At 39.0% G+C, this 21,272-nt stretch overlaps 5 protein-coding genes across 7 annotated transcripts; 1 reads left to right on the top strand and 4 right to left on the bottom strand.

Moving 5' to 3' along the window:
* Positions 1–344: 344 nt before the first annotated feature.
* LOC106343657 (putative GPI-anchor transamidase) lies at positions 345–3,701 on the bottom strand. Its single transcript, XM_013782929.1, has 10 exons — positions 3,328–3,701; positions 3,191–3,232; positions 2,962–3,106; positions 2,492–2,721; positions 2,079–2,136; positions 1,755–1,832; positions 1,575–1,663; positions 1,315–1,396; positions 826–1,014; positions 345–631 (listed from the first exon to the last, which is right to left on the bottom strand). The coding sequence occupies exons 1-10, from the start codon at positions 3,441–3,443 to the stop codon at positions 494–496; spliced, it is 1,167 nt and encodes a 388-aa protein (XP_013638383.1). The 5' UTR covers positions 3,444–3,701; the 3' UTR covers positions 345–493.
* Positions 3,702–4,154: 453 nt separating this feature from the next.
* On the bottom strand, positions 4,155–12,355 carry LOC106295239 (myosin-9). The gene is given in 36 exon segments (XM_013731089.1): positions 4,155–4,538; positions 4,619–4,670; positions 4,912–4,968; positions 5,057–5,113; positions 5,189–5,288; positions 5,388–5,458; positions 5,558–5,701; positions 5,777–5,983; positions 6,058–6,213; positions 6,292–6,546; positions 6,632–6,679; positions 6,766–6,877; positions 7,024–7,163; positions 7,254–7,475; positions 7,553–7,651; positions 7,726–7,845; positions 7,929–8,134; positions 8,259–8,436; positions 8,549–8,609; positions 8,694–8,803; positions 8,873–9,004; positions 9,091–9,261; positions 9,338–9,465; positions 9,553–9,589; positions 9,669–9,770; positions 9,846–9,903; positions 9,980–10,081; positions 10,150–10,296; positions 10,372–10,658; positions 10,747–10,906; positions 10,985–11,043; positions 11,128–11,284; positions 11,370–11,515; positions 11,597–11,740; positions 11,825–11,953; positions 12,050–12,355. Coding segments are annotated over 36 exon segments (4,434 nt in total). The 5' UTR covers positions 12,053–12,355; the 3' UTR covers positions 4,155–4,461.
* A 95-nt stretch (positions 12,356–12,450) lies between these two features.
* LOC106295240 (F-box protein SKIP24) lies at positions 12,451–14,345 on the bottom strand. 3 transcript variants are annotated; one of them, XR_001260991.1, is made up of 6 exons: positions 14,087–14,345; positions 13,826–13,999; positions 13,521–13,683; positions 13,295–13,436; positions 12,898–13,084; positions 12,451–12,626 (listed from the first exon to the last, which is right to left on the bottom strand). XR_001260991.1 is itself a non-coding variant. In XM_013731092.1 (5 exons), exons 1-5 carry the CDS (start codon positions 14,323–14,325, stop codon positions 13,017–13,019), a joined length of 783 nt encoding a protein of 260 aa, XP_013586546.1. In that variant the 5' UTR covers positions 14,326–14,345; the 3' UTR covers positions 12,743–13,016. The 3 variants fall into 3 exon arrangements, 2 of the variants coding, with proteins under 2 accessions (XP_013586546.1, XP_013586545.1); XM_013731092.1 differs by lacking the exon at positions 12,451–12,626 and having other exon boundaries at positions 12,743–13,081; XM_013731091.1 differs by lacking the exon at positions 12,451–12,626 and having other exon boundaries at positions 12,774–13,084.
* Positions 14,346–15,172: 827 nt separating this feature from the next.
* LOC106294998 (presenilin-like protein At1g08700) lies at positions 15,173–16,843 on the top strand. The gene is made up of 2 exons (XM_013730740.1): positions 15,173–15,603; positions 15,680–16,843. The coding sequence occupies exons 1-2, from the start codon at positions 15,279–15,281 to the stop codon at positions 16,645–16,647; spliced, it is 1,293 nt and encodes a 430-aa protein (XP_013586194.1). The 5' UTR covers positions 15,173–15,278; the 3' UTR covers positions 16,648–16,843.
* Positions 16,844–16,872: 29 nt separating this feature from the next.
* LOC106294997 (probable ADP-ribosylation factor GTPase-activating protein AGD14) lies at positions 16,873–21,266 on the bottom strand. The gene is made up of 13 exons (XM_013730739.1): positions 20,977–21,266; positions 20,584–20,645; positions 20,413–20,500; positions 20,254–20,315; positions 20,054–20,150; positions 19,568–19,963; positions 18,871–19,479; positions 18,597–18,719; positions 18,419–18,514; positions 18,229–18,315; positions 17,709–17,841; positions 17,384–17,429; positions 16,873–17,162 (listed from the first exon to the last, which is right to left on the bottom strand). The coding sequence occupies exons 1-13, from the start codon at positions 21,070–21,072 to the stop codon at positions 17,117–17,119; spliced, it is 1,941 nt and encodes a 646-aa protein (XP_013586193.1). The 5' UTR covers positions 21,073–21,266; the 3' UTR covers positions 16,873–17,116.
* Between the last annotated feature and the right edge of the window lie 6 nt (positions 21,267–21,272).

Below are 21,272 nucleotides of genomic sequence, written 5' to 3'. Positions count from 1 at the left end.
TCCCCAAGTTTATGGAATTCATAATCATAAATGTTTGTATCATGTTTGTATCATTACTCTCTCTAATGATATGCACGCCACGGTCAAAATAAATTCAGCTTAGTAAATGTTAAAATCCAATGATTGTAGTTAAGTGGAAATATCTGCAGGTTAACATCAGTTAATGCAAACGTAGTTCTTTATTTCACAATAATATAAAATGATGAAATTTAAGAAACCACAATTGCATAAATAATTTATACACTAGAAAACTGTGTCAAAAAGTCAACTAATCTGCAGCAGATGTGGGCTAACATTTGTAATGGTAACGAACCTCTGTATCAAGAGTTAACCAACAGCAGAAGTTAAAAATTTGATGTCAGCATGTGCGGTTATTTGCTATCGAGGAAATTTGAAGTAATACAATGATGTCAAACTGCAACTGTTACGATCTCATACAGGGGAGATTAACTGAAGTAGGAGATGATGATGTTGATGATCCTATAGAGCATCATCATAACAAAGATGATGACACCATTACAACGAGTATCATCACCGCTATGCTGAGGTTAACCATTGTATCCACATTTTCAATCTTCTTCAGTTTCTCGTGGAGGTCTGCCCGCATTTCTGAGTATGGGCATTTTTGCTTCTGCAACAACAAACACACATGTGGATCTCAAGCCAGTAAGCGAATATGTCAATCACGCTCAACAGCCTAACCCAGCTCAAACTCTTGATTTGGTTATAAGATTTCCTTTTATGTAAGAAATTACTCCAGAGTTTGGATATTTCGCACAGCTCTCTACTTGTGATAAAATCAGAGAAGGGAGTATAGACAATAACCTCAGTTTTCAACTCATCGTTTTGGTTGTTTGTATTCTGAAGATCTTCTTTAACATCTTGCTCGGAAAGCTGATTAAATGGCGTATCGGATTTGATCTTGCTCTTGGAGATTCTACTCGAGAAGGCATGGTAAGCTGAATCAGTATGAATCGTCTCCATAACTGAACCGAAGAAATTCGTGACGGGTACCTAAATCCCATAATAAGTGAACTTGAAGAATGAGTAAATTAATCATCTCAAGACATATGTAGTTCATCAAAACGAAAACTGAAAATCTATCCAGAAGGTGCAAGTTCTACATCTAAATCAATATCGTTTCTCTGATCCTGTTATGATGAGCTCTTATGGACAAAACCTACACTGTTCAACCCCTATAGAACAAGCACCTTAAACTGAGGTTACTTAGGCTTTATTGGTCACAAGAGAATAGTAATTTAAGCAGCTCCCTCTTCAAAATTAAAACGAGACATTGTGAAATCATTTCCTCACCTCTGACAGATGTGGCTGGTAAAGATCAGTTCGGTAGTAGGCAGTAGACATTAGCTGTCTCGGATCATAAGACCTAAACAAACTGCACAACAGGAGGTGAACGGATATTGTAGATCAGAGGGTTCAGCTTACAAAGGCGTATCAATTTTAAGAGGTAAGACATACAGAGAACCATTCTCGTTAAAATATTACAACTCAGGCACAAGAAATGTTAGAAGAATGTTGGTGACAAAAGTTGCATAGTCATCGACTTATCGTACCTGTTGAGTGATGCATTGTCATAGATATTGAGCCTTTCAAAGAAGGCAAGAGTGTAATAAGTAAATCGGTCCACGACCGATACACCAATCTGAAGCAAAAACAACATTACAAGTAGAGATCAATACAGTGATAAAAAGAGAAAATATAGTTTACGTTCATAAATAGTCAAGGGCACTTACATCTGAGTCCAGGTGATGAGAGTACGAGTTCTCTCCTTTAAGACTGCTACCAATGGCCAAAACACCAGGAGATTGAAGCTAAGAATGTTTAACAACGTAAGAGAAAATTCCAAACGATAGTTTAGATGTCAATTTTCGTACACTGTGAAACATAAGCCGGAGTAACTGCTAAGAACAAGCTCCCCGGATAAGCCGTAAAGATACGATGGATTACGGATATCAAAATCTCAACTCCAAAAGCAGAGCAAAACTAAACAAACAGTTGGATTACGAGAACGTTCTTTCGAAATATAAAGACGAAACAAAAGTGAGACTAAGATGTACCTGGTTAAAGAGGGTGGCAGCTTGGCAAGTATCAACCATTATCAAAAGCTCCTTGAATCTGAAGTAGCCGAATAATGTCATTAGTTTCTCGCAACAGATTAAGATGAGACAACAAGTGATTAATGTTTGTTCCACCAAGGGATATGCCCATGGAAAAGCCACATTAAAAACACTGAACGAATGTAATGCACAAGAAATGAAGTCGCCTGTTCCCAAAAGTAAGATTTTTTAGGTACTTTTGTATAGTTTTGAGAGTAAACTGATTAAATTTTATTGGTGGATATTTATTAGAAAGTATATTGAAAAATAAATTGCAGACATTTATTATACTCTTAATAAACAGTGAAACTCTAGAAAATCTAACGGAGGGAGTATAACTTGAAAAGAACACCAAAAATGTGAAACATACATACCTACGCTTCTCTTTCATTTGTTTGACAGCATCAGCTAAATCGTGACTCTGAAGCTCTTCAGCATCTTGAAACTTGAGAAACTCATCACCTCCGTGGCCAGTCATGTAGAGTAGAATATGGCTACCCTCGTCACTGAGGAGACGCTTCGACCTAGGAACAGCATTCTCATGACGCCCAGTCAAAACCCGCAAGAAATTCTCAACCGTCACCTCATAGCCACGATAATCCACCTGATTGAAAAAAAAAAACGATTAATCACACAAATCAGCTCTCGCAGGGGAGGGGCGCACAGCAGTTTCAATGATTTATGTGCTATGATGGAGAGATACAGCTAATACACCTACTACTCAACAGAAAGAACATTCACTACTATACATTAAACCCTTTGCAGACTCGAACCGTGGTGGTTTGCTTTTGCCCTCAAGTTAATCACCACCAAACCACGAGCCCTGGTTCAGCGAGAAAGTTACCTCAACGTTATCTCCGTAGAGGTTAATTTGGTGATTCTCATTGTTGAAGACTTGAGCAGGGTATTGATTTCTAGAGTTACAGGCCATGTCATCAGCGAGCATAAGGATGATTCTCTCATCAGGTATTCCAAGTCTCTTGACTGTCCTGTAAACACCAAAGTAAATAGAAACAAGACAGTAAGAAGAGAATCTACCTTGGTGAATGGTTAAGGGAGCTAATTCACCTCACCTATAGAGGGAGAGTGTGTTTGCCATGTGGCGGTAGTTAAACCTGAGAAAAAAATAGCAAATCACAGCAACAGATCAGAGTTAGAGTATTGTGAGAAGAATATTAATTAAATCCAATTTTGTGAGAGAGAATTTGACCAGAATCGAGAAGTGCAGACCAAGACGGCCCAATTGTTCGTGTGAATAGTCGAGTCTCCGGAGGAGGAGGCGAACGAGTAGCATAGAAGCATTACTACGAGTGTAAGATTCTTCATTTTTTTTTTTTTCCCGAAGAAGATCTGAAAATGCAATCGAGAGTGAGTCTTTTTTGGGATCTGACTCTCAGATGGGAAACGGAGTCTGTCTGGTAGATATTTCACGAGGATCTGTCGAAGGAGAGAAGTCGGCGCGTGAAACCCCGGTCAGAAGCTCAGTTTCGCCGGCGGTGAGTGACAGCGACGCGTGGACGGAAACGGAAAATAAGACGATGGGGAAACTTTAAAAGAAAATAAAAATTTAAATGATTTATAGTTTCATGTGCTGTGTGTTATTCAATCATTATTATTCCAAACTAATCTCTTATTACATTGCTAAAATCTGGTGTTATTTAATAATTTATAGTTGAACATCATATTTCTAATTTTTATTGTTAGCTAAGATTTACATAATTAGTTTTAAAATTCGGTCGTTTGATTTGAACTTGTATTCCACTACAGTGAATAGATATTTTATACTCTTTCTAGGATTTATTTGCCAAATAACTAAAAAAAAAAATGGAAAATTAGATTTCGAGAGAAAAAGATAGGAAGAGAAAGTAGGAGAGAAAATTGAGTTTTAGTTAGTTAGTGCATTTTTGTTTTTTTGTTGTACATAGGGTGCAATTTCCTTTTTTTTTTTATTTCATATCTGTTATGAAAAAAGTTATCTGCATAAAGAACTCAATTTCCATCACCAATGGAATGAAATTTTGTAATTTCTATTGGACGAAGAACAAGAGTCGGTTGCTAAACATTCAACAACTTTCAGAGAGGAATAATTCAAAACGAACATTAAGACACAAGTCACATGACGAATGTGGATGTAGTAGACTGAACAGAAGAATGTATAATCTCCTTCAAGAATTTATGTATAATCTCCTTCAAGAATTTATAAAGTTAATATTACTTGAGTCACAAGCGACCTAACTTTGGTAAGGGAGGAAGAAGACACTAGAGCTAACTTTGGTTTTCGTTGGCAGAGATAAGGATTAATCAGCGACGGGAAATAAAAAGCTAAATCCAGAATTCTCCCGGATTAAAGGTGGCGGTTCGATATCAGCAATGTCAAATCTCTCCATCGACTTTGATAAATCATCAACCGAGAATGGAATGCTGCAAGAAAAAATCATTTACCATTTTAGTTCCCAAAACGAAACTTTGTTGGCATATATTAGTAAAAACGAAGTAGTAACCTTGAGTCGTCATCCAAAAGGAAAGAGTTGCTAACAGCATTGTTCGAGTCTTCTGTCATCAGCACCCTCATATTTGCTATAACCTATTTATTCATATACATAAAGAGATGTGAATCACACATATCATCAGTTTCTTAAGGTCTGACTTACGTCTGAAGAGACACTGTGTGTGCCGTATTTGTCGTCCCAGTACATCGTACTGATCCTGTATAGCTCACATTTTCACTTTATCAGCAAAACATATTCCTGATTTCTCTCACATTCTTAACGTTTCTTAGAATTTTTTTACTTACCGGGCAAAGATCATGACTGATCTCATCGAGAGTTTTCTTTGGTTTTTGGTGTATTACCTACATTTTTGGAGAAATAATTAACAATGGTTTACACCTTCATGGGGACCATCTTTAAGGTTTAGATAGAAGATGACGAAAGGTTTACCAGAAACCCAATGGCTTGTCTTATATGCTTTAACTCTTCCCACGAAGTACCCGCATACTGCAATTGTTTGTTGTTGCTAGTTAATTTAGAAGTTTTTGCTTGAGTAATAATAGGAGAGTGAAAGAAAGATACCTCATCTGTTGCCTTAAAACACCAGTTTTCCAATTCACACAAGCCAGCTCTGACATACTCGCCATTGCTAAATGAACAACACTCACGTCTCAACAGAAGACTGTTGAACGGACAACCAAAGAAACAGTTGATTAAGCAGAAGATAGTAAATACTAAGAGATAATGGGATTTTAGATGCTTAAGATCCCTAGTAAAAAACCTGTTAAACAGTTGAACATTGACGAATGAGAATATCTGTGTAAACACCTTACACACCAAGAACGAAGGAACCTAAAAAACCCCATAAAATAGAAAGATCCAAACTCAGAACTGTCCACAACTTGTTTTCTTAATTTAGAGGAAACTGTGTATAATAGCAAAGAAGCTCACATTGTTTGATTTCAAAGTATCGAGGAAGTTTGTAAGGCTCTTCACAATTCCTTGCCAGTGAGCGATCAGAGCTTCATGAGCTGGCGTGTTGGCTACGGAACGAGATGCTCCTTTCACTAAACTTGCCCTAGATGTTCTTGGCGCCTATTTAAAGGTCAAGACAGACAGAATAAAAATTAAACGAGAACAACTTTGTTTTGATGTGATTAATGTGATTACCTGAATGCACAATCCAAGGAGTGGAGAAATCTCCTTCTTCAAGTTGTCCCGAATCATTCCGTATATCTTTTCAACATAAGCTGTGAGCTGCTGCTTAAACAGCAGAGCCGGGTACTTTGCTTCAACTTGTCTTAACGTATCCGCTCCACCTCCCGCACCACCGTTTATCATTGCAAAATTCACACCTTGTGGTGTTCCGCGGAAGCTCTGATTAACAGAAACACATATTAAGAAAGCTTTTGCTACATTTTGCTGATGGATTTCAAACCATGTATATATACCTGAGTCATCCTTCCAAATAGACTGGCAGAAGACGAACGGCGACGCTGTGGAGCCATCCCAGCTGCACCACTAGCTTTAAGCGTGCGTTGGAGAAGTAAGAGGAGTGTCGAGGCATTTGATAACCAATAAGCCAATGTATTGTTGTTATCTTGACTCTGAGATAATCAATTTTCGCAAAACATTAGTTATGATTCCAAACACACTTGCAGTCATAACTGAATACCTAAGCTAACCTCAATAGCATGGCCTATAGCCTGGATAATGCGATCAAAGACACTGGTCCGTTCAACTTCAAACGACCTCCATTGCAGTAGGCATTTGTATATGATACATGCTGTGATAGGTCGGTTCCCTTTGAAACCCAAAGGTTGAACGATGCAGCGGATAAGCAGCTCGTGATTCTCTTGCTGCTTCTCGTTTAATGTTTTTTGTGGTTTATCATTAACTTCTGATGGATCCCTGTGGTTCATTGAGTTGCTGTGAAGATCCTGATTCAGATTAAAAGCACATTGGTCCATCATTAAGCTTAATTTGAGACGTAAACTGTATTGGTTAATTCACTCATGTTCTTAGCAAGCTTGACCTTGTATCCACTGCTAGATGACCACTCTCTGAACCTCTCTGTTATTATTGAACAGATCGTCAACTTCAGACAATAGACAAAAGCATACTTGCGGTTTTATATTTGATTCAATGTTCTAAGCTACCTGTAAAATGGACCTTGAGCGTCCAGAGAGGAACTTATTCGGAGCCATGGAGACAGCCTGTTGCCTTAAGACTTTATTCTCCGATTCCAAGTTGGTGCACTTTTCCTCCATCCTGATCACATTAACTTCCAAGTTTCAGCTCATTTTAAAAAGAAAACAACCAGTAGAATACATGAACTTACAGGACCAGTTAGCCATATATGCAGGGATGGTTAGGAAGGTATTAATAACGAACGATGCTTGATGATACATTCTTACCTTGTCAGAGATTCTTGGAGTTGCTGACCTTTCTTCTCTGTCTCTTCCAGTTTCTTCTTTTTTTCATCGAGGGACTCTTGAGCTTCTTCAAACTTTCTCACTGCATCATCAGCCCTCTGTTTCTCGTTTTCTAGAGTAGCCTGTTGGAAGGAGAATGATATGTAACAGTCTCAAACACAAGGAAACATCAGACAACTGATTGAAAATTGATAGGCACCGACAGAAAGTACCTTTACACTCTCCAGTTCCTCAGTCATCAACTCAATCTTCTTAGTATCTTCAACTAAAACTTGTGTTTCTTGTATAACAGGAGGAGCTTCTTCAGCGGCTTTCTTTGCAGCTTCGCGTTCCTTCACAAGCAATGCGTTTGTTTCATCCACTTTCTTCTTCATTTCCTCCAACGAACTCTGAAGTTTTGTTATCTCCTGAGTCTTTGCTTCTTCTAAATCACCCTGCAAAATTTTTATTCAGCACTATACATTATTATTATATATCTACTTCAAAAAAAAATGTTGCTCATACCTGATACCCTCAGACGTTTCTCCAACTGGGCACGGTATGTGAGTTCCTCAACTTTCTTCTCAAGCATATCCTTTGCCTCTTTAAATGCTCCTGTTTCCCTTGAAGCCTGAAGATTAAAAAGTGTTTGAGTATGTTTGAGATAGTAAGCCAATTTAGCAAGTGCGAATAAAGCAGTTGTACCATTTTGAGCTTCTTAAGTTCTCTCTTAGCAAGTCTTCCTCTCCATCTTGTCTGAGATATGATTACTCCATTTTTAAGCTTCTTGTAGTACGTTGTTGCTCTGTGACAACGCCACTGAGCCTACCATGAGTTACAGGATATTCTATGTGTTAATGATCATGAGAAAAGTACAATAGTTTAAGACTTCTCCAAGAAAAATGAACCTGAACAATAGTGGCAGCCTTTGTTTGCTTCCTGAATCTGAATTGCTTACGAGCAGCCATTGCTCTTAAACCAGTCTGTACGGAAAGAGCAGACACATGGAGCTTTTTGTACGATTTTCTAGAGTAATATCTCCGACCATTCTTCTGAATCTTCACAGCAGCAGCTTCTCGTCTCAGATTTTCAAATAGTTTGCAGGAAAGTCTTGCTATGATATTTTGAAAATGAGAGAAAAGTTACATAAATGTTTTTTATATTCATAAATATTTAATCAAATAGTGTGAAAAAGTCAATGCACTTCCAAGTATTTATGCACAAATCAGATGACTCACCTCTACATAGAGCTTGGAGCGATATCGTGGCCTTTCTCAGAACAATAAACCGTTTCTGAGCCTGATGAGTTCGTGTTCGTCTCTGTATTTTTTTCGCAGCACCACTAAGCACCTCTGTTCTCCTAGCGTCGAGCTCAGCCATCTGACCAGCCCTCAAGAAAACCTTTGTTTTACCAATCTGTATTACCAAAAGATATGAGTTTGCATTTGGTTGATTACAACTCTTCCGTTGCATCACTAATACTTTACAACTGGTTTCATTAAATAGAATATTCTGGACGAACAGTTACCTGGTATCCTTTTAGTCCCATGCTGTCCAAGATCTTTTTACATGCGACTTTCTCATCGTAGCTGTCCAGAGAAAAGTTCAGAATCTGTAAGTATTGGTTTGAACTCTCACTAAGCAGTACACTTTGACGAATTTTGTTTAATTACCTCCCTTCTAAAGCCTCAGGATATAGAAGTCCAAAACGATTTATGAACTCAAAGAAAGGTTTACGAGTTGGATACCCTGCGCAACTAATTCTAATCGCTTCCAAAACACCCTATACAGACAACATAAAGGTTAAAGTTCACAGTAAAGAACTATGCTCATTACTCTTATTTATACTTACACCACATCGGAGCTGCTGCATGATGTTCACATTCTCAAATATGGCAGGCTTTAAGAGATTGTTAGGCTTCACACATCTGATGTAATGAGGCTCCGTAGAATTTAGTGTTTCCATAAGTTGTTGAAGTTGCAGCTGAATCAATCAGGCCAACCGTAATATTAGCAACACATTCTTTCTTAAAACAACATGAACATCATTCAATAGAATAAGATTCATACCTTGAAACGAGAACCAATGGATGAAAACTTTGAAGACTTGGACGTTTCTTCAGGGAGTGGAGGGAAAAGACCGACCACAAAAGGACATTTGGAAGCTCCCAACAAATCTTGGTGTTCAGGGATCACATAGTCCTTGTTTTTATCAAGAAATAGATCAGACTGATAGAGAACCTGAAAGAAAATTTTCAAAAGACATGAGAAACTCTGTGATAACATTCCCTTGTGTCATTTTGAATATAAAACTTACTTCTCCAGCATAATGGGCAACGGTAAAATCGGTTCGAGAGAGTTTTGGTTTGATGAACCTCTTGTGAGCCTTAAAAGTCTGATATAGCTTGTTTGCAAATGTTTCGTGTGTTGATTTTGGAAACATACTGAAAAAAAACACGGCTCGTTAGTTCAGAAAATAACATAATCACCAAAAAAAGATCTATGGAACTAGTTTGATCTATAATATTACCAAAGCTTTATCGAGGAGAGCAACAATGCCACCAGGCTTCTGCAGATGGAAAAGAAAAGGAGAAAGTGAGATAAGAATCCATTTTGGTAGCATTATCCTTTCTTGATTAAGCAATGACCTTTTCTATAAGATCAAGAACATCTTGATTGTCCACAAACTCAATGTAGCTCCAATCTATTGCTTCTTTTGTGTATTCTTCCTGTTCCATCTTGAAAACATGCTGAAAACAGCAAAAGAAACTAATATAAATTAAAAAAAAAAAAAAAAAAAATTTCCACTACAATCAAGAACATACCTGATTGAAATGTTGCTGCAACTTCTCATTAGTGAAATTAATACAGAACTGTTCAAAACTGCAGCAGAACGGTATTCTCAGGGGAATGGCTGACTACATATCTGTGAGCCTTAGATCATGTAAAGTTTCATTACCTGTTAGTTTTGAAGCTCTCAAATCCGTAAATGTCCAGAACTCCAATTAGAGATCTAGAATTGGCATCTTGTCCAATCGACTTATTAATCTTGTCTACCAACCTGCACACAACTAGAGATTTTCACTTAGTATCAAATATGTACTGTGACTACTAAACCCAGCCACTTACCAATCAAACAACCGAGAATAGACTGTCTTAGCGAAACCGTCACGGCCAGTGACAGCACTCTGTGGATCAAGACTTCTCTTAATAACTTCCTCAGGAGTGACCATAACACGTTTACATAATGCATCTTCAAGAGCTTTTAAATCACACCTGTAAACAAGACTTCCAAATTAGCTTTCATGAATTGATAAGACGTCTTTTCAGATGCAAAATGTTTTAACGTACATGAGAAGTTCCGCTGCTGTCTTAAGATGAAACTTCGACTTATCATCCTTTGGTACTGATGAGTCCACTTCCTTTCCCTTAGTAAAATCGATGTTTCAAATGTGAAGAATTGCAGCAACCACCCTGAAAATTGCTTCCTGTTCCTTTTCGCTAATTCCGACAATATCCATAGCTCTCCTTGTCGCAAGATAATCATGAGCATCGCTTATACCGACAAGCTCGTAGCATTTGGATTGGTTCAGATAATGAAAGGTCTTTGGATGGCCAAGCTTGTACTTCTCAATCTCCTGCTTAGTTCTATTAAGTTATGGAACGAGTTCTTCAATAACAAGATATATATATATATATTCCAAAAGAGCTGCAGGGTGAAGTTACCTCCTGCGGTGCGGCACAGAGAAGATAGAAGCAGTGGTAATTGCGCTCCGGATCAGAGATTTGACACACACGAGACCTCTCTAGAAGATAGGTCCTTACAGCAGCTCCAGATATTCTTCCTTGCTTATCAAATTGTATTTCAACAAATTTACCAAAGCGACTGAGCCAAAAGCATATTACAACAATCAGCTGAGTTCTCAACACATACCCTCTCTATTATGTGAAGATTTTGGTTCACCTTGAGTTGTTATTCCTTACAGTTTTTGCATTACCAAAAGCTTCAAGTACAGGATTTGACTGGACGCAGATATTAGCAAACATGTAAGTGGATTAAGCTCATAGATAAAAAAAGATCACAGGGATAGAAAGGTCATTAATTACTTCAAGAACTTGTTGTTCAACGGTCCTTCCTTCTGTAACAGCACGACCTCCCAAATATGCAAGGTATCTCATAAGCATCTTAGTGGTTTCAGTTTTTCCTGCTCCACTCTCGCCACTTACAAGAATCGAATTGCTTTTCCCCTCATTAATCATAGCCCTGGTTGTACATAGATAAAAAGTGCTTCTTAGACTCACAACATATATATGTAAGTCACTAAGTTATATACAAGTATTGAACCCACCTGTATGCAACATCAGCAACAGCAAAAACATGTGGACTTAGTTCTCCGAACGGTGCTCCTTTGTATTGTTGCATCATATGAGCATCATAGATGTGAGGCAAGCGTTGAAATGGATTAATAGCGATAAGGATGTTTCCTGTGTATGTCTGTCAATGAACAAATAGATTCCAAGTCAAGACAGTAAAATAGTCGAGAGGTCTTAACATTTTGTTAAAACAGGTACTAACATAGATCTCATTAAGCTCATATCTGATCTTTAAGTTCTGAAGGACACCAGGTTCATGCAAGTAAGACAGCTTTGTCATGTCATCAACACCGGCTGCAGGAGCTTCCTCATCCTTTGGGTATATCTTTGACAACTTTGCAGTGACCTATAATATATGGATACAAATCAGTTTTGGGACTATACTGTAGGTCTCAAGTTGAAATGTCACAATTTTGGTGAGGTGAGTAACCTTCTTTCCGGTTGTGGCTTGGATCACAACTTCTTCTCCATTGATCTTTTCAACCTCCCCATCAATCCAATCCACGTCTGAGTCTTCAACCCAAACATGAGAACCTACAATGATATTTACTGGAGTCCCCTGCAGTTTACAGAAGTATCATCATAGTGTGTTGTTGATATGCTAATATGAGCTATGCAAGAGAGAGATCTAAAGGAAAGTAAGACGTTCACGTACCATTGTTCAATATTGGTCAGTCTTTTCTTCTTCACAATGATTACAAGTCAATAAAATTAAATCTCTGGGACATTTTTCCCGCAGTATAGTAACTTCTTACGCAAGAATAGATTCCGAGATACAAACAGGCACAGAAATGATTACAGTTCCCGAGAAAAACAAAATCAAACCACCAATCTCAAGACGTTCTGAGGAATAGTGGTCATCACCCAGAACAAAAAAAAAAAAGAAAAGGGTGAGATCACCAGAAACGAGTAGAGATCAGCAGGTGGGAGATAGAGAGAGGAAGAAAAGAGGTGAAAGAGAGATTATAGGGTTGAGTAAATTAAAAAAAAAAAATAAGAGAGAGAGAGAGAGAGTGACGTTGTTGTTCGTCAGATGAATCCTTCTACTTCGGTGGGTTTTCTTCATTCATCCCCATGGAATTCGCGCCAATTTGTGGACCCTAATCACTCACTGTCCCTTGCACACCACGTACACTCTCTCCTTCAACAGTATTTATTTACACTCGCAAACCCCCCAAATCTCTTGAGATATCATTTTTCCTCCCAAAACCACTGAAGATGATATAAGTGTTCTGTTAAATTATACCATCGAACCGTCAGTGAACCGGACTGTATTATTGGAACGATATTGGCAGTATTAGATCAATCAAAGTACTAATATTTCACTTTTTTGTAACAACTAATAATTCATTTTCAACAAATAAATTTTATTCATGATATTGGATCAACCAAAGTTACAGACTCGACCACAACATTCACTTCTGTAACAAGATTTCAACGTTCTTCCTAAAACTTCAAATTGGAAAAGAAACAACAAATGGTAATAATACAACAACAACTCACAGCGTTCTCTATCTGTCTCTCTGTGGAATGGTTCAGCCAACCATCATTCTGATTCTGAGTGTCACGTCACACACAGCATCTTTTTGTCTCTGGGTCTTGCTGAATGGTTCAGCCAATCATCATTCTGATTCTGAATGTAACAGCTTCTTTTTGTTACTGGGTCTTGGTGGGTTTTTAGCCGGAACTGCTATTGCCAAATCCAATAAAGAGTTCATAAGTATATTATAAGCTTACAAACCATAACACGATTAAGATACTCAGATCATTCAAAAGATTTAACAAGTAAAATCTATAAGCTCAAACATCAAACATCGTACATTTGTTTTAACTACCCATTAGGTTTGCAACAATATTGATCCTACAAGAAGAAAAAATGAGAAACGTTTACACAACTTACAGTTAATGCTCGTTTTCAACTTCTTCCTCTTGGCACTACTTTCTTGGTCTCCACTACGTATAGACTTATAATCTCGTAAAGGATGATACTTCATGGATTCCAGCTCTTTCCTAGCCATGTCAAATCGTTGCTTCACCTCCCTCTGCAATTTACAGAGAAAGCACTCTAAGAGACGGTTTAAAAAGCCAAACTAGTGGAAGTGAAAACGCTAGCGGGATATACTCACACGTGCCCTGTTCACACCGGTGATTTGCTGTTTGCATAACTTAATCTCCATCTCAAGCGCACGCAACCGTCCCTCCACAGGAACAGCGTTTTGCTCAACCATCTGTTTCTGTCTGCCACGGACAACCTCTGGCTGCCAAACGTTCAAAGCTACTGATGCTTGCCTGAGAGAGAGCCAAAAATAGATCATTTGATCAACAAAGAATCTATCTTTTCAAACTGTAATTCATTCATATTCATTCATTCATCAAAACAACAATTAAAAGAACAAACTTTATAGAATCTGACGATTGGATTAGGCACTACCTGACTCTCTGTAGATTTGAAAACTCAACAGAAGCAGCCTGCAACCTCTCTGCCTCCTCAGATAACCTCCTCTCCAATTCACGAATCCTCCTGCCCCACTCCGAAATCTCGCTCTCCTTCCTCAGCAGAGATCTTCTATGAGCAGCTAACCTCCTCTCCTTCTCCCTCTCAAACCTATCCATCCCATCACAAAAATTAGAATACTTCTCCATGATGCTTATTGATTTCTCGCAGCTGGTGATTGTTTTAACATATCAATACCTTGTCCTGTAGATAAACTTGGTGGGAGATTCAGAAGAGGAAGAAGAAGTAGAGTCGGTGTGGGTGGGGAAATCAATGGCGAGCAGAAAGTTCCAGAGGCAATCTTCGGAGGATAGTCGGCAGAGACGGCGAGAGGAGATGGAGATGCAGCAGAGATCTTTGTAGGAGAAAGTCGATGACTTTACGCCAATCTCTAGTACCTTCCTCCATAGCTCGTCCGGTATCTCCTCCGCAGACATTCTCTTCTCTTGCTCCGCTCCTCCACCGATTAAAATCTTGTATTTTCTTTTTTTCCCGAGGCTGATTTGTAAGCCTTTGATAAATTGAAGGACCTAATTGAAATTTACCCATATAAGCGGTGTTGCGCAAAGGCAAAATGATTGGTAACCTTGGGAATTCTGCCGAGTATTTTGCTAATCAAAAGTTGCGGAACGGAAAAAAAATCTGCGTTTTGAATTTTAGTAGATTATTGTAAAAATTTTACAAAATTAAAACTTTCATATTATTAAATTATATGCTAATAACATTTTAAAATTTAAAATAAATAGCAATAATTTTTGTAGTGATCAAAAGGTATGTTGTAGATAAAATTATACTATAAATTATTTTGTAGTATTATAAAATGTCAATCTATTATTAGAACGTATCAAAAGATAAGCTAAATATTTATAATAAGAACTAAAGTATGTTTAATAAATTTTAGTTATTATCACATTTTGTTTTTCCTTATAACAAAGTGAATAGTAAATACTATATAAATATTTTATTCAATTTACATGTAGTTGGTCAAAAAAATAATTTTAATATGTATTTCATCATTCTGCAGTTTAATTATTTTTTTTCGGAGCTTAACAATTTTTCTCGGGATTCCGTGTTTACGCGATGGTTATCCAAAATCTTATATTCCCTTTATCTGAGGCTAATTTGTAAAACATTGATAAATATAAGGATCTGTTTACAATTTTACCTATTTATAAGTGGTGTTCGCAACAGCAAAACGATAAAAATCACGTCTTTCCTTTATTCCGAGGCTGATTTGTAACACATTGATAAATACAAGGATCTGTTTGAAATATACCTATTTATAAGTGGCTGTGATGAAAATATCCGGTTAACCGTGTAAACGAGCTGGTCAGTCAGAAGAAGACGACGGCTAACTCTCTCCTCTCCTCCCCCTCTCATCGGTATCCCAATGGAGTCAAGTAGCATCCTCGATTCCCTCGGAGTCGAGATAATCGGCGTGATGGCTCCCGTCTCCATCTGCATGTTCCTCGTCGTCCTCCTCACCTACTCCCTCTCCGTCACCTCCGACCCCCAGATCCGCACCGCCGCCAACCTCATCTACATCGAGAACCCCTCCGACTCCGCCACCGTCAAGCTCGAAGGCAGCTTAGAAAACGCGATCGTCTTCGTCGTCCTCGTCGCCTTCGTCACCTTCGTCCTCGTCCTCCTCTTCTACTACAACTTCACCAACTTCCTCAAGCACTACATGCGCTTCTCCGCCTTCTTCGTCTTAGGTTAACCAAAACACATTTCGCAACAACAATTAGGGTTTGATTTTTGCTCATTGCTTGATTGATTTCGTTTGGTTAGGTACAATGGGAGGCGCGATTTTCTTGTCGATTATTCAGCATTTCTCGGTCCCCGTTGATTCCATCACGTGCTTCGTGTTGCTTTTCAATTTCACGGTCTTGGGGACGTTGTCTGTGTTCTCGGAAGGGATGCCGATTGTGGTGAGGCAGTGTTATATGGTTGTGATGGGGATTGTTGTGGCGGCTTGGTTTACTAAGCTGCCTGAGTGGACTACTTGGTTTATACTCGTGGCTCTTGCTTTGTATGATTTGGTTGCTGTTTTGGCTCCTGGTGGACCTCTTAAGCTCTTGGTTGAGCTTGCTTCCACGCGCGACCAGGAGCTTCCCGCCATGGTTTATGAAGCTAGGCCTACTGTTTCGAGGAGTGGTGGTGGTGGCTCGAGTTTAAGGGTTTTGGTTGGTGGCGGTGGTGGTGGGGTTTCAGATTCTGGATCAGTAGAGCTGCAAGCAGTTGGGGATGGTGCTGCAACTCATAACCTGGATTATAATGCTGTTGCAGTTATGGATGTAGATGGTGTTGGGAGGTCAAGGGAAGGACACTCTGCTTCTCCTGTATCTTCAGAGCACTCAAGGGAGTTGGGAAGCGTCGGGAACAGAGAAAGTGTTGCGGAGGAAGAAATGTCACCTCTGGTTGAGCTGATGGGGTGGGGAGATAACAGGGAAGAACCAAGAGGTTTGGTGGAGGAGTCCGATAACATCGATAGAGGGATCAAACTTGGTCTTGGAGACTTTATTTTCTACAGTGTTCTCGTTGGCAGGGCAGCAATGTATGATCTGATGACTGTGTATGCGTGTTACCTTGCGATTATCTCGGGGCTTGGGTGCACTCTTATTTTGTTGTCCGTCTACAACAAAGCTCTTCCAGCTCTTCCCATATCCATCATGCTTGGCGTTGTCTTTTACTTCTTGACGCGATTGTTGATGGAGCCGTTTGTTGTTGGGATGACTACAAACTTGATGATGTTCTGAGTTAACCAAGATTCTGGTGGAACCAAGTAAATGATATCCTGATTATGCTGCTTCCATCCATGTTTTGCACCTTAGTGTTTGAGTAATGTTTCTATGGGTGAAAAAAACTGCTAATGTAAACCCATCAGGTAAAAGCTGATTTGGGTTTTTAAATGGATAGTCTCGGATTTAGTAGATATGTGAAAGTGTTCTAGAAGCCAGTGTTGGACTGACAAAGAAGAAGAATTTTTGGAAGAGAAGATTATTTCGAATTGCTTCTTGGTTTAGTCGACTTATTCATGGCATTCAAGTCCACTCGGAAACACACTCAAAACTCAAAACGTACATACAGCTGAAGTTGGTTTTGAACTAAGAAAATAAACACAGTGCACGACGAAAGTGGTTTCTTCTTTAAAAAAAATTTAAAAAAAATAGACGCATTGAAGATGAAGCACAAGTGAAGAAGAAGATGAAGCAGATCGTGGACTACCTAAGCAAATGGATTTCCTCCAACATGGCCTTGTGCTGCTGGATCCCTACATCCATTTTAAGCAATAAGACAAACGCATTATAAGCAGCCCCACATAAAACAAAATATAAAATTCTCACTATGCATCCAAAAAAGTAACGAAAGCATCATCCATCACATTATCGAACAAAAAACTTCTTCGATTCTTCACATAAAGCATAGGACACATACAGTTCTTACAGCCAATAACATCACTAAAGATTTAACATTATCACATTCTGAACTTACTGTAGTTGGGGCGTCGATGATTGCCCTGCCATGTATGCTAAGCCACCTGCATCAGTTTCTCAACGAATTAGATAACCTAACAGGGTGAAACTTGAACATATATGTAGTCTGCACAACTATAAATGTTTACATCCCCCCCTCGTGGGAATATTTTCAAGAAAAACTTGTGATAGACGCAATTCGCTTACAACTATCCTTCCAAGGGAGTGAACATGGAGGATACTCGCTTACTAATAATTTATGCAACATGGTGTGATGATAACTTTTTTCTTATAGGGGCCTAAACTGAAAGGAGTATGGTTTCATAGCATGTAACTTATATCACCTTGTGCGCCTGCTGGAGCAGGTAGGTACGAGACAGAATCTGCAGCGAGCCATGGCTGTGATACATCATTAAAGAAGTTTGGTGGGGTCTGGATGTCGGGCAGCGCCCCATGTAAAGAACTCATGTCCAAGAACTGGCATCAAACACAACCACAACAAAGTCGTCAATCATAGGATTCTAATGGTGGAGCGTGATAGATTCATAAACTACACACGGGAAATGTAGGCCACCTTGCCTAATCTATCTTTGCTAAGATGACCTTCGGATTAACTATGTTAAGAGGTTATTTTCTAAAAATGAAGCGGAGTTCTCACATTCAAGAAAACTTTACACTACATAGATCAGGCAAATTGCAGAATTGGAAATAGAATGAGAAAATAGTTGTTGATCAGACAAGAATATGATACTCCCTCGGAACTTATGCAACTCAGATTCCCTAGATTTAAACAATATTACACCATTGCATATGGTGTGAAATCTGATTTTCTTATAAGGTAAGTGTGGGCAGGGCTGTACATACCATGTCATTTGATTCATACTCGGAATCATAAGGGAGATCAAAGGGGTTAGCTGACTTTTGATCATTTACAGGCTGCCAAGATTCTTCCTGCAAATGAAGATTTTATATTGATCAAAAACAAATTAACTGATAAGTTTGAAAAAATGTCATTGGTAAGCATCTAAGATCAACTGCAAAGAAAAAGTGGAACCATGTAAGGGGAGTAGGCTGGTGCCATGACAGTGTTCCCTGGAAAGCCAAAACCAGAAGAGCCAGCACCTGTTTGGGTACCATCATTGCTTAACTCCTGTGACATGACATCATAAGAGAAGTATTAATGGAGAGATTCATCTAGAATACACTTGCATGATAAGGGAAAATACAACAACCTCAACTTGTGGCAAATGGTGTTGATCACTGTTAGATTGCGAAATACTTGGTCCATGTTGGTGGAAATGGTTAGCATTGTCCAAAGAATTGGCCTCCACAGAGTCGGGGAAGGCATTCCAGGGCTGCTTAAAACAGGTCAACTAGGGGTTAGTTCGTCACATACCTTGTAGAATGCTAATAATCATTGACTGTAGAATCATGCCGTTATTTCAGACACAAGTCTGCAACCTAACTGAATTAACTGAAAAGAGAGGATAAAGAGTAAAGACTAACCGGGTTATGGGCAACATTCTTTACAACCTTTGAGTGATCATCCTGCCACGGACTTGATACCGACAAAGCATGCTGTTCCAGGATTGATGATAAAGGTGGCCATTGCATGCTTGTGCTAGGCTGCGGGATGCCTTCATTTTTCACTTCCATCTCGGGGACTCCAGCGGAGCTGGTAATGATTGTAGGTTTTGCAGCAGGCATTGGATTTTCAAAAGAAGCCCACCCTTCGTTGTTAGGCGCAGGCAAGTCGGTTGGTCCTGAAGTGGGTTTCTGACCCAAGTTTCCAGCAAACAAATCTGTTGGAGTGGATGAGTGCGTCTGTGGAGGTTGATGAAAATTCACAGGTGGAGATGGAGATGGAGCTCCTATTGAAGGTTGAAATGTACTGACTGATTGTGCCGTTGGCGCTCCTGGTAATTGAAACAAATCAATAGGAGCCTTTGTAGACTCTGTTACTGAAGGAACAGGAGTAGATGTTTTATCTTGCTGCTGGCTTCCTATATTTTGAGCATTTTCAGCTCCGCCTTCCCCTAAACCACTCGAAGTACATGACTTGATAGACATGGAATTACTGTCAACTGATCTGACACTCCCAAGAGACGTCGTTCTCTGAATGAGAAAAATGAAAAGAAAGATTGATGACACGTTGGAACACCATGAATATCATTTTTAAAAAAGAAGGTGGGTTAAACTTTACCTGAGGTTGCTTGGCTGGAAACAAGTTATCACTTGGAGGGGCATTTGACTGCTGAGACTGGGGACTACGAAAGCCACCTTCTTGCTGGAAATTTGGGGACTGTATTTCAGACCTGAAAGTATCTCCTCCAGTTGACACAGAAAAATCTGAAGCCCTTGGAGCAGACCTCTCATTTGCGAATTGGTCTTCAAGCGTATGGTCACTAAAACGTCCAGGGCTGTATACAAAACTAGAAGCTTTAGAATGAAGACCTTTTACCGAAGCAGACTTGCCGGTAAGTCCCAAGGGTATCTTTCCGTAACGCCGCTCTTCGTACTGATAGTCGTAAGGAGGGCTTTGGGAGTAAGAATGATACGAGTTGGCCCGTCGAGTCATATCTTCAGAACTTGCATGGCTCTGTCAGTTTGCATTACAGGGAGAGGAAAATAAATAAACGTTTGATCATGGTTGAATCTAGAGCCGCAAAGATAATTACAGGATTCTTGCCTGATTATCATTAGGAGGCTTGTCCGCAGCATTTGCTCCTGCATACTTCTTTTGGACATACACATTTTTAATAAATTCGCGAACTCTCTCAGCGTTACTGCCAAAGAAACAACAAAAAAATGATAACATGGATATTAACAGAACATATTTTGGATCTCAATCATGAACACCAGGCAACAAGTAAAAGTAATTATCTAAACCTGTTGTCTGGAAGTCTCTGCCGTTGATGGTCCCAGTTTTTCAAATATATTTCTCTGGCACGCTGAAATAAGGAAAGTCTCATAAGCTACTAAGACAAACATCTATCTCCAGAAGAAGAAAAAAATAAAAACCTACAAAGCTAGCATCAAATATTTTACCTGATTACCACCATTTTGAAGTACTTCAACCTCTTGAGAAGTAAACTTCGACATTGATACAGACTTGACACGATGAGTGAATTCACGACTGTAGGTTATCGAAAAACAAAAAGCAATGATGAAAAACTGAAACTAGGAGGAAGAGGAGGAAGGTGTGAGGGAGGGACTCACTGAATGCCGCTACAAGGCATGCAAACGAAGGTCCAAAAAGTGGTGCAAACATATTGAGGACCCTGCACCAATATTGAACAAGTCTTTACTATATATATACCAAAGAGAAACCAAATCCAAAACTACAAATGAATGAAAGTTGGAAACTTTAGCCATTCCATTGCAGATTAGCTATGAGTTAATTAGTTATCGAACCCGTCAAGGACAATAATCAAAACATTTGGTAGAGTAGACGATGCAAACGAAAAGCCCTAAAACATATCTATCAATATCATCATCAAGATATCAGCTCGAAACTTAGTAGAGACACTCCTTGTTCCAATCAAAAAGGAAACAGAAGCAAATAGGCTTTGAGGGATATATATATATATATATATATATATAGAGGATTACAAGGGAATTGCAGTTGATACAACGACGATTGGGAGGAAGCTTCATAAGCCCACGAATAATCTTCTCCTTCTTTTCTTCTTCTCTTTTACTTCCCATTTCTTCAATAATCTAATACGAAAGAGCGACCTCTTTTGACTCTTCGGAGCGTGGCGATTTCGTTAAATCGGGGGAAAAGTTTGGGCTTTCAAGTCGCTGCTAATCAAATCGATTTTGGTAGACCTCTCTGGCGATTTTCAAAAGCTCCAATTTGAATTTCACAGCAAGAAGAACGCCTTTTTTTTTTTTTTTTTTTTTTT

This window comes from Brassica oleracea, chromosome C5 (genome assembly GCF_000695525.1).
Source record: "Brassica oleracea var. oleracea cultivar TO1000 chromosome C5, BOL, whole genome shotgun sequence".
Lineage (NCBI taxonomy): Eukaryota > Viridiplantae > Streptophyta > Magnoliopsida > Brassicales > Brassicaceae > Brassica > Brassica oleracea.
This window is presented reverse-complemented; position numbering and strand designations above follow the sequence as displayed.

Excerpts from the sequence above, each read along its gene's own strand:
- LOC106295240 (XM_013731091.1), bottom strand. The coding sequence starts at position 14,325 with ATGTCTGCGGAGGAGATACCGGACGAGCTATGGAGGAAGGTACTAGAG. Across the intron at positions 14,000-14,086 it reads AAGTTTATCTACAGGACAAG|GTTTGAGAGGGAGAAGGAGA; the intron begins GTATTGATATGT and ends TGGGATGGATAG. Across the intron at positions 13,437-13,520 it reads CCGGTGTGAACAGGGCACGT|AGGGAGGTGAAGCAACGATT; the intron begins GTGAGTATATCC and ends TGTAAATTGCAG.
- LOC106343657 (XM_013782929.1), bottom strand. The coding sequence starts at position 3,443 with ATGAAGAATCTTACACTCGTAGTAATGCTTCTATGCTACTCGTTCGCC. Across the intron at positions 2,137-2,491 it reads CAAATGAAAGAGAAGCGTAG|ATTCAAGGAGCTTTTGATAA; the intron begins GTATGTATGTTT and ends CGGCTACTTCAG. Across the intron at positions 1,397-1,574 it reads GACAATGCATCACTCAACAG|TTTGTTTAGGTCTTATGATC; the intron begins GTACGATAAGTC and ends CCTGTTGTGCAG.
- LOC106294997 (XM_013730739.1), bottom strand. The coding sequence starts at position 21,072 with ATGGGAAGTAAAAGAGAAGAAGAAAAGAAGGAGAAGATTATTCGTGGG. Across the intron at positions 20,316-20,412 it reads TTCAAAATGGTGGTAATCAG|CGTGCCAGAGAAATATATTT; the intron begins GTAAAATATTTG and ends TCCTTATTTCAG. Across the intron at positions 17,163-17,383 it reads TCATCGACGCCCCAACTACA|GGATCCAGCAGCACAAGGCC; the intron begins GTAAGTTCAGAA and ends AAATGGATGTAG.
- LOC106294998 (XM_013730740.1), top strand. The coding sequence starts at position 15,279 with ATGGAGTCAAGTAGCATCCTCGATTCCCTCGGAGTCGAGATAATCGGC. Across the intron at positions 15,604-15,679 it reads CTCCGCCTTCTTCGTCTTAG|GTACAATGGGAGGCGCGATT; the intron begins GTTAACCAAAAC and ends TCGTTTGGTTAG.